This window comes from Epargyreus clarus, unplaced genomic scaffold, assembly GCF_041222505.1.
Source record: "Epargyreus clarus isolate Ecla_fem2 unplaced genomic scaffold, WU_Ecla_fem_2.2 ptg000019l, whole genome shotgun sequence".
Lineage (NCBI taxonomy): Eukaryota > Metazoa > Arthropoda > Insecta > Lepidoptera > Hesperiidae > Epargyreus > Epargyreus clarus.
In genome coordinates this window covers 9808317-9826370 of record NW_027332227.1, presented here as the reverse complement: position 1 = coordinate 9826370, position 18054 = coordinate 9808317, and the positions used below count along the sequence as shown (strand labels likewise).

The window sequence follows — 18054 nt, the reverse complement described above, 5'->3', positions numbered from 1 at the left end:
AACCAAAATTTAAGAGTTGGTGTATACAGTTATACACGTAGAGCCGTTAGCAACTCGGATACATGTTTTATTTTATTTATTTATTTTCTCTCATAAGGTACATTCACACATATATTATTAGTCTGCCAAACTGTGTAACAGTTTGTCGGCAGTGTTCCCGTGGATAGGGATAGTTAAAATATATATACCACAAACCACTACTTGTTAACGCATTAAAAATGATACAATACATGAAACATGCACATGCATATCATAGACCAGTAAAGATACTTCGCCGCCTTGAAATTGAATGAAACCACAAACCGCTTATTAGTAGGTCATGTCGTATGATACTTTGATTTAAAAGCTGATGCTGTCGATTAAGCGATAGTTACGAGTAAGTAGGGCTTTTTTCATAATGTCTTATTTATAAGCGCTGCTGTGTTCTGGTTTGACGGGTGTGGTAGGAGAGACATACTTTATAAAATGATGTTATTGAAATCATTTATGAAATGTTACACATCAATATCGCAATATCGTTTATGTTCGATAATAACCACATTTTCATATTCAGGTCATTCAGCGCAATCAATAGGCACATATTAAAGTGAATGTATCCAATAGTGGGTCTAATCAAAATTCAAATAGCCCGTTATATTCGACTTTGTTTGACCGAGTTCGCAACTATACAGCCATTTCATTTAAATGTTTTTAATTTCATAATTATTTGAGATAGATAATAAAGGCACGCATTTTGACTTTTTATTTATATTAAGAATCAATCCATCGAATGATTTGGCTACCAAAAATATCATATGACGATTTTTCGGATCTTTTGGATAGAGTATTTATTATTAATAACGGGCTTTGATAGATAGTTATAAACTTAAGCTGTAGTAAAAATAGCAGTTTATATTATTAAACCTATTTTACTAAATACGATTTACAAAAAAGGAAGAAAACGTCAATTCAGCCTATGCTGTTTGTATCAAATTGATAAATTATCATTAGCTTTCATATTGGTTTTGATAGAAACAACATAGGTAGGTAGGTAGGTTCTTGTACAAACGAAAAAACGAACATTAGGTAATCAATGTTCGTTTTATGGACATATTTACTTATTTGATACGAATCTCATAAAGTACTTATGTAAGAAAAATAAACAAAAAGGAATATAACCGATGGGTACAAACCCGATAGCTACTACAATTCCAAGAATTGATGATGCAAACTAAAACGAACAAAGTTGATCCTCCACAGAAACTATATAAAGTTGGTTCGCAGCAAACCAAATAGTGGATAGTTTGAAAAGTTTCGTAATTGATCGTAATCATTGTCGAATCCGCCAGCTCGCTAATGTTCCATTAATCCGACAATCTGACCCTCCGCGCCCCGTGAGTCGCACGCAGTCCTGGCCTAATCCCATGCGGTCCCGTGTCCTCGCTCGGATTAACGCTCTCAGCTGATGTGACAATATTAGCGTCGAGATACTGTAATGAAACAGGGCTTGATATTATCATTATCAGGACGCCCGTGCCTTTGAATGCGCTAATGTCTCGTTGATACACATATACTTTGCAGAGTATCCGCGATCTTAATTTTGTAAGTACCATTACAAACCCTACTACAGCAGACGGCACGGTTTATACATATATCCTTACATGAAGACTTTTTTTTGCCGACATATTTCTTGGGGGCGGCAAATTCAGACGCCACGGGTGGCTCGAATGCACGTCGCACGATACCTATTGACTTTACAAAATCCTGCACGTTTTAACGAGGAGGATGAAATGAGTGCTAAATGGCCGGATAAACCCCCTACAGGCGATAGTTTTATACGAACTTGTCTTCGAGCTTGTCTCAAAATGTAGAAACAGAGATCTCATTTAATAAGTCCACACTACACTCATAAGTTTAGGTAATTTAACTGTAAGATGAATCCAATCTTACTCATAAGAGTCACATTATGATTTACTGCAAGTTATTAGGTATACTGAAGAAAAAAATACTGTACCTGCTTCATTCCATCTCTGGCACGTTCAATGTCTAGATATAAATGAACCTTTAAGATTGAAATTGTATTCTGAATCTGATGATTACTTAATTTCAAAGGAGCTGACTATCTGACATTCTGTATCTCTCAGTAAGCTACGCACAACTGTCTGGCCTAATCCCTCAGGGTCCAACGTCTCCAATCGGATTAACGCTCAGAGATGATGTAAGCACAAAAAGTGTATAATAAAATCTTTTTATTTACATTTACAACATAGTACTTCTAGTACAATAATAAAATAATATTTTTGTAACATTGAAGTAGGAAACGAGTGTGCAATCTCCTTAATGGTAAATGACCACTACCGCCCATATACAACTGTAAACAGATCCGTATAGAACAGGTGTCTACTCTGCAGGATCAACATGGTCGCATTATATGTAAAATAGCTGGCATCCACACCCTTCACCGAAAGGAAAAACCTGCTACATGCTAGAAGTAAGCTTAGTGGTAGTACCTCCCTGATTAAACAATACTAAATCCGCTAATAACTAATGCATTTTTTGACTTTATCTGTTATTTCTATTTTCCGATATTTTAATTATCACTATTTTTACTATACTCGTATATGTAAATTAAGGTTTTATATTCCAGGATCGAAGACCACAAGAGGCAAATTGCAACCTGCAGTTAATACGTACTCGAGGCAACAAAAACAGGGTAAGTAATTACTTTAAATTAATTTCATTGAAACAGCTTCATTCGTAGAGTCCTCATCCATCAAGTTTAGTACCGTTCGCCCGCAAACTAAAGTCACTTAATTCCTTAGAGTACGTTAGTTTGAAGTCAGCAGACCGGTCCCTCAATCTTATTCTGATCAAGGCTAACGGTTAAGGTTTAGACCGATAGGATACCCAGAAAAAATGATAAGTATCTGCCTATATACGTGATTTACAAACTAGAGTATACGGCAATAGCGGATAATAAGTTGCCCTAACATTCTTATTACAAATAAGAAAATGTTTCAGGCTTATCTTTATATGTATATATTTCTTATGTGCGTGTGTTTGTCACTGAACTTCTCCTAAACGACTGGACTGATTTTGATGAAATTTGTTGTGTTGTTCAAGGGGGCTTGAGAATGGTTTAGATTCACAATTTAGTCCGTGGGAAAAGGTTTTTTTAATTAATTTTTAATTCGTAAGTAGTTATAGAATCGGAAACTATGCATTTGATCAAGTGATGAACTTTAGTAAAGTTGTGCAAGAGCCCACGAGGGTTTGGGAGTTGGTAAGACCAATTTTCGACAGATGGCACCACTGTCATTCCAATGCTGGTACAAATTGTATGTATGTCATATTATTTCTTTAAAATGCGGGCGAAGCCGCGGGCACCAGTAGTCATTTTATAAATAGGTTAGACAAAATTGTTAAAACATATTTCCCTTTGGTTTGAACACCTCTACCGGACGAATCACTCGTACATATAGACAATTAAGTTTGTTTTTGTTGTTGCTTTTGTTTGTGTAAACCGATATTCTTTTACTTTCAATTGGTTACTTAAGCAAGCCTTACTTTAACAATAAATGTCCCTCAATATTAATTCTATAATGTTTATAGTCGAATTTTGACTACTACGAGTAGTAGAATTGAAAAGAAGTGTGGTATAAAAAAATAACATTTAAATATTACTATTTTGTACCACATAATTATATTGGATCATTTATTGAGGTGAAAATAAGTAATGAAGTATTTATGCTGTTTGTGCTAGAGTTCGTAATTGTTTGTATGGTGAATTCAACTTTAAAAAAAATCCAACCATAATTTTATCATGGTAACTGACACTTGTTTTAGAGTGAAATATAAATAAGTGACTATAAATAAAAGAATATCTTTTTCAATAATCTTACCTTACTTTTATCATGATAACTGACCTAAAAACAACTTTTATCGTGATAACTGATCTAAAAACAAGTGAAATATAAAGAGGTGACTATAAACAAAAGAATATCTTTTTCAATAATCTAACCTTACTTTTATCATGATAATTGGTCTAAAACAACTTTTATCGTGATAACGGATCTAAAAACAAGTGAAATATAAAGAGGTGACTATAAACAAAAGAATATCTTTTTCAATAATCTAACCTTACTTTTATCATGATAATTGGTCTAAAACAACTTTTATCGTGATAACGGATCTAAAAACAAGTGAAATATAAAGAGGTGACTATAAACAAAAGAATATCTTTTTCAATAATCTAACCTTACTTTTATCATGATAACTGGTCTAAAATCAACTTTTATCGTGATAACTGATCTAAAAACAAGTTAAATATAAAGAGGTGACTATAAACAAAAGAATATCTTTTTCAATAATCTAACCTTACTTTTATCATGATAATTGGTCTAAAACAACTTTTATCGTGATAACGGATCTAAAAACAAGTGAAATATAAAGAGGTGACTATAAACAAAAGAATATCTTTTTCAATAATCTAACCTTACTTTTATCATGATAATTGGTCTAAAACAACTTTTATCGTGATAACGGATCTAAAAACAAGTGAAATAAAAAGAGGTGACTATAAACAGAGGAATATCAGCGAGTCTTCCAGCTGTCGTTTCTCACGCGGCGAAGCAGAACGTTTTGCATCACGACTCCGGTGCTTCAATTTTTTCCTGTCTCCTCTTAATACCGTATCATCATATATCAACCTTTATTCCTCTCAGCGTAACCCAAGTTGATGATTTTGTGGTTGGGCGGTTTAAATGGTTTTTGGAGATTACACTATAAAAGGTTTGCGCATGATGTAGTTATGAATTAAAATTCGATTTTTTATATCAAGACAGTCGTCGAAGTTTGTGGAACAAGAAGTGTATGTACCTACTCGTTAAGTAGGTAATTAAAGAATTCACAGACAAATATTACCATGTTAGGAATATCGTCAGGAAATTATTTAAAAACCAACTTTTTATGAGTTGAGAACCTTAACTTTCCAAAATAAATTAACAAAAAAACAATTAAACGCAAATGAGCAACTAAACCGGCAGAGTAACGTTCTTTACAAAGGTCGAAAAATAACTATGCAGTAGAGGATCTACAGTGCCCTTTTATAGGCCGACTTTTACAATCAACGTTTCTTACTCTTACCATCAGTCCTAACAACCAAAATACCCATGAAAATATTTTTTTGTCAAATATGGGTATCATGTCTTAACACAAAGTGCATGATTTTATAACACACCTAAAAGTATAACTTATGAAAATAATCTTAAAATAGATAAAAATACTATTTATGTTACGTCATAAAATGAGTAGTAAATTGTAAATAATAGGTAAATGCGATTGATAATTGGAGTTTACTCCTTAAGAAACGATTTGAGTTATAAGGCCCGGTACGGAAATTTTATGAGGAGTAAAATCAAGTGTAACACGAAAAGTTGAGGCGTAACGTAGAAAGAGACAAACATATATATCTGTAGGATTGAACGTGTAAAAGAATGAGATGGAATACATTACACAGCGTATCTCATTCTCGGGGTCTCCTCTTTGCGCGATACTTCGTAGTCTCACTGTATAGTTCACTACCTCCAGTCTGAGAGTTGAATGTGTGCGTATGTTTGTACGTGTGTGTTGCGCGCTAGATATGGTACAACTATTGATGCGGTGTTTTCACGATTCATAACTCATGTAACTTCCGAAGTTCACGTATCGTATTTCAGTTACCACAAACCTATAATTACAGTATTTAAGAATGATATTATAATTCAAAGTGAAAGAAATCAATCATCATAAAATTGGATTTGTATAAATTGAACACAATTATTATTATTATTATTATTTATATTATTTTGTAACATACTTTATGTAATACGCATTATTGAAGTAATATAAATAATCCGAATAATTACAGATATATGTTTGTTTCTCTTATCATTTTAGCAGATGCGTTCATTTACGCTTTTTTTCTATTCGATATATATCATAATTATCGTTCGTAAGGAGTAAACTCCAATCGTGCGTCGTAGCTGACACACACACACTTTTTATTATATAATAGAAATGATCCAGATAGTTTTAATTTCACAGGATCAAGCTTATGATTTGATAATAGAATGCTTCATTTATATGAAAATTGTATTAGCATTTAATACTTAATCAGGTGTATGTATTAACACTCATGTGTGTATCATGAATTCCTAGCATATCACTTATCTCTGTATTCAGCTCATCACTACATGTTTAATCAACGGTCTTAATGTGATTAATTTTAATTTGCAATTCGCTAACTAGGCAGAGCCATTTATGAAGGCAATCTAGGCGACGGCCTAGGAAGCAGTGTTAAACAGGGTGGCAATTATCGGTAAATGGAAAACTAAAAATAATAAAGACTTTTTTAAATTTGTTTTTTTAAAGTTCTAAAATACTGTTTTTAAAACAGTGTTTTTACATTTTTTAAGTCGAATATGGCATTTTTCTCTAAAAGAACGCCGTTCCTGTCTTTCGCACATCCGCTTTTCCTTATAAGATTTTCTTTTTAAAACTAAAATGATGGCGAACGTCTTACTTACACAAAAAACCTTTAATTTGTCTGTTTTTTAAGTAGCTGCCATATTTTATTTATTCATTCGCATTAAAACTTTAAATTGATACTCTCTTTTATAAGCAAAGATTAACATGTACGCTACTTTTTTCGGAAAATATTCAGAATTCCATAGAATTACGTTACATTAATCAATACTGTTACTACTATACTATTAAGTACAGATACTTCATACTATTATAACTTATATTCTATTTTATTTAACGTCGACAGAAATAAATATTATTCTCAAAACAGTCGTAGGTTAAAAAAGGGTGGAGATGTTTATCAGAACTGATTTAAAACAAAATTCCCAGGGGGAATCAAGATGAGTCTTCGTAAAAAGGTTTTACAGGCTTAGAGGTACTGCCTCTAAGTCTTTCTTTGACGTATCGCATTAGTACGATATTTGTTTCAATTAACTTCAACAAAGTTACATTATAATTGGTGATTCGCGTTTGGAACACGCAAACTTTAAAGTTAACTCGCTATTAAAATAAATGACTAGTTAAAAGCTTTGAACAACGAAACAATTTATTCTTTTGCCATCAATTATTTGTAAAATAAATATTTATTCGCAAGGCTTCCCCACTTATTTTACAAGAGGCACTAAAAACGGTGACAGTGTTTAAGCTCAAGTCTCTTCGAAATCACCCTTCATTGAAAAACTAAGCGACAATTTCTAGTGCGTTTCGTAAATAAAATTCGTAGCAGGCGCCTTCCATTTGGAGTTTCAAAGGACCGACGAGAAGATTGGTTCGATAACCGTAATTTTGGCCAAGTTCACGTAAATTCCCTACTTTCTGTCGCCCCCGTTTAATATTCAGGGCTCGAAGCACGTAATTCGCACGTTGATCACACGAAGAAATGCCGGCTCGTTATGCCTTTTCCATTCATCTTTAACATTTCAATAGACGCTACGTAACAAGTGAAACAAAATTAAAATGTACCTTTACCCTTACCAGGAGCTTTTACGTTTCGACAAATATAACTGTTTTGGTATTTGTTTACGTATTTGCACATACAAGTTCCCATCAGCGTCCCAAGCGGATTGTGTCAGAAGTAGGAAATCGTATGGGCCAATATGTAAACAAATACCAAAACAGTCATATTTGTCTAAACGTAAAAACTCATGGTAAGGGTACTGTGCGTAATACAAATACATAACTTAACACTTTTAGGATAAGTCAATGATATTTTTGCCAAAAAATTACAACAACACTGTACTTCTCATAACCCACAAGAAATACTATATAGTGTAATTGTTGGACACACAGGTTGGTGAAAAATTAATGGTGCGTGTGTGGAATTTAAACCTCGGATACCCTGATTTACACTACACATTTACTTAATTAAATACCCTTAAAAAGTCAATGATAAATATGAAATGTGTACCGTAAATAGTAGTGTAATCACAGCAAACCATTGCTTTGTGAATTTGTTACATAATATATTATTCTATTCCCATTTGAAATCCAATTTGAAATTAATTATTTTCACTGGCTGATCTGCTGCCATAATACAATAACAGCGCCGTCCTCGATAATATTATATTCCACGTAAAGCCGTTTGTTTCGCTGAAACCAAAGCCATACATTTTAGAATTTACAAACGTTAAAGTAACTACAAAACTGCTATTTTAGATAAATGAAGCGATGAATCGGGTTTTCATTTCACGGACGCTGTAGATTTGCGGCGAGGGCAAGTTACGCCTTATTTGGCAACGGAATATACTTGACTCGATGCGGAGTGATGCCTCCCTCTCTCAGCCCATCTTAAGAGTGCTCGTATTCGGTAAATCGAAAGTCGTTACATAAAGCCGAGATACATTTTTTCTATCGCTCATACGAGTACAGCGGCATCGCTTCCTTTGTGACGCGCTTTGAACATTTTACGCCGTTTTGCTCCCACATTTCAGACTAATATGAACTACGATATTCAAATGGAAGCGACCTCTTTTTTAACATTGCTTGACTTATTTTGTATTTTATTTCGTTCTTTGTTATGTCTGAAACGTTCGTACATGTCTAAGAAAAAGTAAGCTTAAGAAATTATACAATGTATATCTACATTGAACAAAAAATATAATTATAATTGATTTCTCGGAAATGGCTCTAATGAATGAAATGGATTGATTTAAAAGTATGTTTTATGTACATTGAACAAAAAATATAATTATAATTGATTTCTCGGAAATGGCTCTAATGAATGAAATGGATTGATTTAAAAGTATGTTTTATGTAAAATCAGTTTCCTATGTTATGTTTTACTTTTCAAGTTTGTTTAAATAGATGTTAACACAAATAATATTATTTCAGAATACTGGTACTTACTAATAAACAGAAGAATATTCTTCAAGAGATACCAATGTTAGTGTAGTGTAGTTGTGTACAAATTTTATTCTACACCGATGCCTATTGGATTGGTAGAATATGTTTCTCCTTCTTAGTTTTACATAAAAATGGTTGTAGTTATTTAAAGGATCATTTTTACATACAAGTACCCCTTATACAACGTGTAATCAATTTTGTCGTCAGGTAAAACACACTTGTTCTAAACCGCACTTATTCTAAGCCGCAACCTTTACACATAAAACATATGACTCAATCAAAGATAATCAAAGACTAGATCGTAAAATAATATATGAAGCAAGAAGCAATACTGCAATAGCGTGAAAATGACAAAAATGGGCAAAATGAAGGAAACGGCACGAGTGCGAAGAATGTAATTAAAGCCAAGCAATAAAAGCACATTTTACAGCATTTGACCGCGCCATGCCGTTCTGTAAAGGTATTATCTGCTTTTTAACTTTGCTTTCAGATAGCAAGAATTAAAAATGAAAACATAAAAGGTTGTGCCTTAATTTTGGCTGTCTCGCGAAACAATGAGCGGGAAACGGCCTGGCTTTTAACTTCTCATTTATTACGGTTTATGTACGCACGAAAGTCGTGTACGTGGGTACGGTCGCATATTGTTTATATCAATCATAATCAACATGAGCGTGTCTAATGTGCATTTTAAAAGATATTCCAGTTTTACCCTGGCTGAAGGTAATGTTTTTTGAACGAGTAATGTTTTTTTTAGTGCATGTATGTCTGTATATCTTAGTTTTTGGTAAGAATTAAAAATTAAAACATAAAAGATTGTGCCTTAATTTTGGCTGCCTCGCGAAACAATGAGCGGGAAACGGCCTGGCTTTTAACTTCTCATTTATTACGGTTTATGTACGCACGAAAGTTGCAATACGTGGGCACGAACACATTGTTTATATCAATCATAATAATATGAACGTGTTTAATGTGAATTTTTAAAATCTTGCTCGATTTTTACCCAGTTGAGGGTAATGTTTTTTTGAGTATGTCTGTATATCTTATTCTTTGACAAGAATTAAAAATAGTTTATAAAATGTTGTGCCTTAATTTTGGCTGTCTCGCGAAACAATGAGCGGGTAACGGCCTGGCTTTTAACTTCTCATTTATTACGTTTTATTTTAGGAAAGTCGCTGTACGTGGGCACGAACACATTGTTTATATCAATCATAATAATATGAGCGTGTTTAATATGCATTTTAAAAGATATTCGAGTTTTTACCTGGCTGAAGGTAATGTTTTTTGAATGAGTAATGTTTTTTTTAGTGCATGTATGTTTGTATATCTTATTTTTTGGCAAGAATAAAAAAAATGTGAGCCGTCACGGGACGCCTGGCAGATGTGAAACATCGACATTATTTTGTAAAAGTAATATGCAGAAAAGAACATATTGTGATAGGAACTAAATATGTCATAATGATAAAATAAAATATTACGATTTTTTTCCAGATAACGATGACTATTTCAATATATTCTGGTACTATTAGATTTACAAAATCTTACATAACATTAATAGTATGTCTTGTGTTTAACTGATCTTGGTGACGTCCAGTTTCAATAATAATATTTTGTGACCCCTGTGATGATTGTTGGGTTCTGAAATATTTATAAAAAATATGTTATTAAAATATACAGAAAAAAATAAATTGGCTCCAATATATTAGTAAACTCAAAAATCTTAGCTAGTTATTTCAATATATTACTAAAATCGTAAATTATAAGTATCAATAATGAATGTTTCACAATAAATGCCACTATGATTAGAAAAATTAATTAATTTTTTTAATGTTCATATTTATAACAAATAAGAAAAAACTTTCGTGCGCTGCACGCCATCAGCTGATTTTGAAATACAATTCTGTCAGTCTTAATAAATTTATTCTCTGAGAAGAATGACATTAAAATTAATTAATAATTTAAAAACATTGTATGCAATGATTTTTATGTGAATTTTAATCTACCAAGATAGTAAATTTTACATTTGCTGGCGCTCAAAACACACCAAATATACGCGTGCTTAATGCACAGATAAATGCATACTTTAATTATAAAAAAATAATTAACTTACTGATGACTTGATGGTGTGTCATAGTGTGATTTTGCTTTCTTTGCAGAAGGCTGATCACTTTCACTCTCTAAATTATCACGGTCAGACATTTTATTATCAGAAAAATAAGCGGGCAATACTTAAAACATACAAAATACGTCAAGTGGTGTAAAACGAGTTAAAACGACTCCAGTCGCTCTCGCGCGGCGTAGTAATACACACGAATGTCACTGAACACGTTAAACGTCATTATTTTGAATTTTAAGCCTCAAAATGCCTTCTTGTGCAATGCATAAATGCAAAAATTATGCTCGAAAAAGAAACAAGATTCATGGAATCACCTATCACACGTAAATGAAGAGAAATTATTAAATTTTGTTTATTTTTCGTGTTCGATCCGCCATGATTACATGAGTAACCAGAAAGAGACAAAGTATGTTTTTGTCAATGAAAGTGATAAAGACGCAAAATGCATGACCATGCATTTTGCGTCTTTATCACTTTCATTGACAAAAACTTTCATTGATTGAATTGAACTGTCATAGATCAATGAAAAAATTTTCATTGATCTATGACCATAGATCAACAGAACAGAAGTGACATTTTATTGAAGCTCACGATGTTCATACGTGTATGTTATAGTTTAAGATCCCACTGCTTAATTTTTATATTAGTGTGTTTTAGTCAAAATATAACTTTTTATAGTTTATTTTAATAAAATAAAATCGATATATGGGAAATTCTGTATCCTAATCTCTAAATTTTCTTCGATATCTGTGGTAAATAATAAAAAATATTACCATAAAATTTATATAGGATAGTATACGGTATTTTAAAATTTCTTTAATTGAATAAATTAACCTAAACATAATTTAATAAACAATCTTTGTATAGCCAGAAATTAATCCTCAAAAAGACCACGGTAAGATTATATAAAATTCGCATGTCACGATGTTAGTTACTGTACTCCTGCGAAACGTTCTTACTGATTTTCATCAAAATTTATATGCATATTCAGTAAGTCTGAGAATTGGCTACTATCTATCTATTTTTCATATCTCTTAAGTGATAAGGGTTGTTCACCCTTAACATTTTTTTTATTTATATGGCAACACAATGTTTGCTGGGTCAGCTAGTACATTTATAAAATGTACACAACTTTGCAATTAATGGTCGTGTGTAAAATAAAACTGAAAATAATAAACATAAATTAGTAAAGATACTTCGCCACCTTGAAATTGAATGAAGCCACAAACGGCTTATTAGTAAGTTTTTTTTGAATTCTTGACAAATAAAAACATTTTTAGAGAAAATTTACAAATAAATAACTAATACTGCGTAATTTATATAATAGATAAATAATTATTTCAAATATTTTAGGGACATTTTAGCACGGAGACGTGGCAAAACTTTTTTACGCAACTATTTCAATTCTCAAAACTGGGTACATTTTCTTGTTAGGAGTGAGTAATCATTACTAATATACGATAATAAATATAAACAATTTTTAAATCGTATATTTTAAACCAGTCGATACATCTGTATAGATACATTCTTTCATCAAATTATATATTTATATAATAATAATTTATTTAGTTAAACTGTACTATAACATTTCTACGTAAACGATGTACTAAAACTATTATCGACAGTTCTGGACATTTTTTACCTTCTGTTCCATTATTTCATTGTCTTTGACAAGCATGAGTATCAATGAGAAATATACGTCCATACGTCCCGTTTTTAACGGGACAGTCCCTTTTTTCGATGCTTCGTGCCGTTGTCTCCGAAATGAACCGTTGCCATTGTCAATTAAGTAACAGTAAATATTATAATTGTGAAAAAAACATGGGGTGCTCCATTTATCAGTTTTCATAAAGCGCCCCACATTTTTTGCACAATTATACTATTTACTTTTCCTTAAATGATTCCTAGATTGAAAATTATTTTCTACTTTTTAGTTAATTTTATCATAAAAGCGTGTTTTTTATTATTTCTAACTATATTTTTTCAAGTAAAAAGTATTTGACATAAAAAAATCGATGTCCCGTTTTGACTGAAGTAATCATTGGTCACTATATTCCATGGTCAATATTTACGTTTGCGTACACTTGAAACGCAAGGTCAAACACTAGTTGTCTTTTTTTATCACATTGTTCTAATAGCTCTGTCCCTTATAGAACATTTGTCTATGTAGTTAAAGGTAATCGTCGCCACGCCAGAAATCTTTTTTACGTGCGGCTATAGATGTTTCACATCAAAAATGAAAACACAAAAGGTTGTGCCTTAATTTTGGCTGTCTCGCGAAACAATGAGCGGGGAAACGGCCTGGCTTTTAACTTCTCATTTATTACGGTTTATGTACGCACGAAAGTCGCTGTACGTGGGCACGAACACATTGTTTATATCAATCATAATAATATGAGCGTGTTTAATGTGAATTTTTAAAAGGTTGTTCGATTTTTTACCGTCTGCTGAGGTTAATGCTTTTCGAGCGTAGGTCTTATTCTTTGGCACCCAAAACAACTCGACAAATTTTAACATATGAGGTGTCGTTTAACTTTTCTAAATGGTGGGAGTAACATTGGCTATGATTTATTAAGGTGGATAGTAGGTAAAATCAGTTATAATAAAGTGGAGAATATATATAACGTAAATGTACGTGTATTCAAATACGTAGTATAGCCGTTGAAATAATATATCTAAATACAGGGCAGATACCTAATCATGGCGACTCTAACGCTAACGCTGACTTTTTATGGCATAAAATATAGAACAGTCATGTACCCCACTTTAGGCAACCGGATCCCCCAAACAATACAATATAGCTTACTACATCATTTAAATGTGCCTTGTAGCAGTCTGAATGAACGTAGCATATTTTTATTTAAACTATAAATATAATATTTAAACTAAAATACAAAAGAACGAGTGCCGCTGTCTCCAATGTCAAATAAACAATACACTATATAGAATTTTTAGACCAAAGACTTTTATCAACTCAACGCAAAACATTTTTCTCAAAAACAGCGAAGTGGCTACATTTAAAGTGTATAACGAAAAAAATATATGCGAAATGTATCCTTTTTTTGTCCGACACGTTCTTTATCCGCGAATTTTCACGACAGACCACTCTATCTTGAGGAAATCGGTCATTCTCGTTGTGTTAAGACGTGACGTTGATTAATGAGCCAAATGTATTGTTTCCCTTTTAAGTTGAAAGGGCCGTTTCTGTGAGCATTACTTTATTTGGGAAATAAATTTGTGTCAGTGAATTTATTAATCAAATCTACCCGTTTAGGGAAAGTACTCTATTATTTACACTGTTCTACTGTAATGGTAATGAATATTTAGGATCATATTTAATGTACTTTGTAGAGCCATTCAATTAAATCCGTTCTTCAGTAATGGCAACATTATTTTTGTAAATATGATACTTAATTCCAACAAGACAATTTCTTCGTAACCGTAGCACTTGAAACAGGCATACGTAATTAAATGTTCTACCCTTCCTACCACATGAAAGCAAATAGTGTTTAGTTCAAACGACGTGTTTTTACTGAGACTAAAAGCTTAGACACTTATAAGCTATGCAATGCTAATGAGCGTAGTGTGTGTCTTGTCTGAACGCAACGTTGGTAAGCTAGGGATGGCGATTCTTTCCGAAAAAGATCGATTCTTGAATCGATTCGAATAGAAGTGAGATAAATCGATTCACAAAAATATCGAGGCTTACAGAATCGATTCTCTAAAAATCTACCTTCGATCTATTCAAGGGCGAAGCTAGCGAAAAGAAAAGGACCAGTCGAGATTGTCAGGACCAAATAATCACTTAATCAACTTCCGATTTCGATTTTCTACGATGAAAAATCGATTGACTGAATCGATCAATTACTTCAGATCGATTAAAATAAATCGATAAATCGTTTTTTTGGACCAAACTATTTTAATTTGGACCAAAATACCATTTTGGTCCAAAAAATCGATTCTTCGGTTAATCTATCTGAGACCGCCATCACTGTGATGAACGACATCACAGTATCAACATAGACTAATCTTTTGTCACAATACAGGAACTCTTAACACTTTGGGATGAAAGAAAATGTTTTTGAAGTTATAGTTCCTTTGGCGCCTTTGAAAAAGTGTCGAGAGTGAATTTAGTTTTTTTTGCAGAAATGGCTGCCACCAAAATAGTTTTTTTTTTATTTGTAGGTATGATAATATAATATGACACGATATGATACGTCATACGTGACTTTATCATACGAACATTTAGTTATATTTTCTTGTTTTGTAATAGTTTCACTTATTTCTCGTATACACATTGATATACGCAACGCACTCTTGGCAGTTGTATGGCAGTGTCTATTTACCACTTTGATATGTAATTAAAAAAACGCTAAGTATATAGTTTCATTATGTTCAAAGCAGATACATTTTCAGTAATCCGCCAGACAAGCAGTAAGAACAAAGTGCAGCAATAAAGCTCTCTAACAGTGTGAAATGCAAATGAGGAAACAGTTTGTTGTGGCGCAGTGTGAACAAACGTTAGCCGAGTGTTTGCTGTTCGTGGCAGATAATCCTTGTCGTCATTTTGGATAGGTAAACGAAGGAGCTGTGCTAATAATCTATTTTATTATAATATAGTAGTAGCAGACGAGCATGCAGTCCACCTGATGGTAAGTGGCTACTGCCGCCTATTGACATCTGTGATCGTCCCCAGACACGATTAGATTCCTACCTGAGGTCGACCACAGGTGCGCCGATACCCTTGAGGCTGGAATGCTTGGGAAAAGAATACCTCCCTTAACACTGTTTTTATAAGCTAGAAATAGATTTGGCGGTGGTGCTGCCGGAGTCGAACCACAAAGGGTTCTGCCACGTAATTTATGTCTACCACCTTCAAATATACATTCCCTCCACCTTCTCCAAGAAAGGTGGTAGAGGTTAGTGTGGTTCGACCTCCACACTCATTTCTATTTTGAAGAAGTTTTGTGTTTCGATAAAATAAATATATTGCCGCTCCTAAGTACTAAGATCGCCTCAAATGAAAGTCAGCCGATATCCACACTACACCAAAACGCAAGAATTTCATCACGATAGAAATAAGTGTAATGCCTTTAAAAACCATTTTCTTTTAAATAGATATTATTCTATTTAGTATTACGTGTGCCACTAAGTTAGCAGGATATACATAAAGTTGGTAAACCTCGACGACGGTGAGCAAATGCAAATGAGAAAACAATTGCTGTGCTTTGAGCAAGGCTTGCGAGGGGCTGGGCGCTGTGAGCGAGCACTGATCTCTTGTCATAATACCGGTCCAAACAATTGAACAGGCGACGGGACTGATAAATATTGCATACAGTGTCGAACATAATTCAGTAGCTCCCATGTTTAATAAGTAGGAATAACCCAGGTATTAAAAAGATAGACATTCATGTTATTTGATTCCAGAAACGCATGTCTATTGGCTATTGGCTATTGACTAAAATAAAAAGTTATAAAAATAAAAATCTCTTTCAAAATGGTATTTCACTATAGCACTGGTTTTTTCTATGTTTACTTTTCAAATTTTCTGTATAATGTCAATAGTCACAGTTAACAGAAAAACCGACAGACAAGGTAAAATTATAATGGTACTGGAATTATGAATCTCTACAATTCTTCATAGGGAATATATTAAAACAAATTCATATTCTGAATGAATTACTTGAATTGAACCTTGAACCATTTCTTTGAATATAAGTATATAATAAATAATTAAATTAAATCGGTTTCTTCAAAACGATTCCTTTAGATAATAAAACATGTTTTACATTTTCTTGGCAATTAAAAAAACAATTCCTAAGACGAAGATTCAATTTCAAAAATAAATTCCTAAAAAATGTTATTAAATAACAGTTAGTTAATAAAGTAATCCATTTTCCAGTTACTCGGCGAATGAAATTTTTTTCCGGTCGAATAAAATTTTTCCGTTGCTTCATTTCCCGAAGGGGCAGCTATAACGACCCTACTTGTGCCTTTTACCTCTGTTTTCAATTATTCATACATTAAATTTTACTTGGTCCTTTTTTGCCGCGAATTATAAACTCTTTGACTCGATTAAATGTTTGGGTATTTGGGCATTAGCTACGGGGTATTCCCTGTAGATTTCTACAATTGTAGAAATTAATCAAGATTTCAATCCTTTCGTTTGTTCTATTGTGAAAGAGATGAACGATTTGTAATATTAATTAACGGAACAATGGAACTGATCAGATACGAGACGATTGTCCTACGCTATATGTACGCGCTGGAAGTTTCTTATCTTAACTTGTTTGTTCGAGTTACCCTGCTTACCCCAGTTTGCTAGTTAACTGTTACTATCTAACTCCTTTTGCAACTTACACAAATATCCTGTGGCAGCCATGAGCGAGCAACGTCTTCATTATGTCTACATGATAAATATTATTATTTTCTTCAGTATATGTACTTTAACTAAAAGTTCAAAATGTTTGTATATATCTTTTCAATATGTGGTATAGATATCAACTCAATACCTTTTTATCAATTATATCAACAGTAGCAATAGTATTGACTTATTTTGTCTTTTTCAATTATTTATTCAGTACGTCTACTCACATACTAAATTTTATAGTATGTAGAGAGTAGTATCGACATAGACGTCCGTGTAACATACGGTTTCCTGGAACCCGCGTAGAGTTTGCTCTACTTAATATTTAAAGTCAGCCTTCAGGGAGTTTCTACGCAAACCCTTAGATCCTTATCCACACAAAAACATACATCGTCTGGACGAAGTTGAGGGTTTTGCTTTATAACAAAAATAAGCTTATTATACTCAAGCCACCTTAATTCACGGTGTTTAAGATAGTTAGTCACAAATAGTCCAGGAGGAATTGGCGCATGAGTACCGAAAACTATTCCACCTCAATTTTTTTATGCGATCCTCTTTAAATTGTCCTACTGGTGAAATAAATGCATGTTGCCATGGGGCAACCCCGTGCCATATTGTTTAAACTGAAATTGTTTAAACAATTGCAAGGAATTGTTATTTTTCAACCGGACAATTTTTTTTTATATTC

At 32.9% G+C, this 18054-nt stretch overlaps 1 protein-coding gene across 2 annotated transcripts in view; it reads left to right on the top strand.

Annotated features, from left to right (window-relative positions):
* The window catches only part of RpL24 (ribosomal protein L24), a 322279-nt gene that overhangs the window by 160303 nt on the left and 143922 nt on the right, over window positions 1–18054 (top strand). The window contains exon 1 of one of the 2 annotated variants that reach the window (XM_073083865.1): window positions 12749–12768. The exons of the other annotated variant lie outside the window; for it this stretch is intronic. Within the exon in view, the coding sequence (XP_072939966.1) occupies window positions 12764–12768 (5 nt within the window). The 5' untranslated portion in view covers window positions 12749–12763. Of the gene's footprint in view, window positions 1–12748; window positions 12769–18054 lie in introns of those variants that run through there. 2 annotated transcript variants of the gene reach the window in all.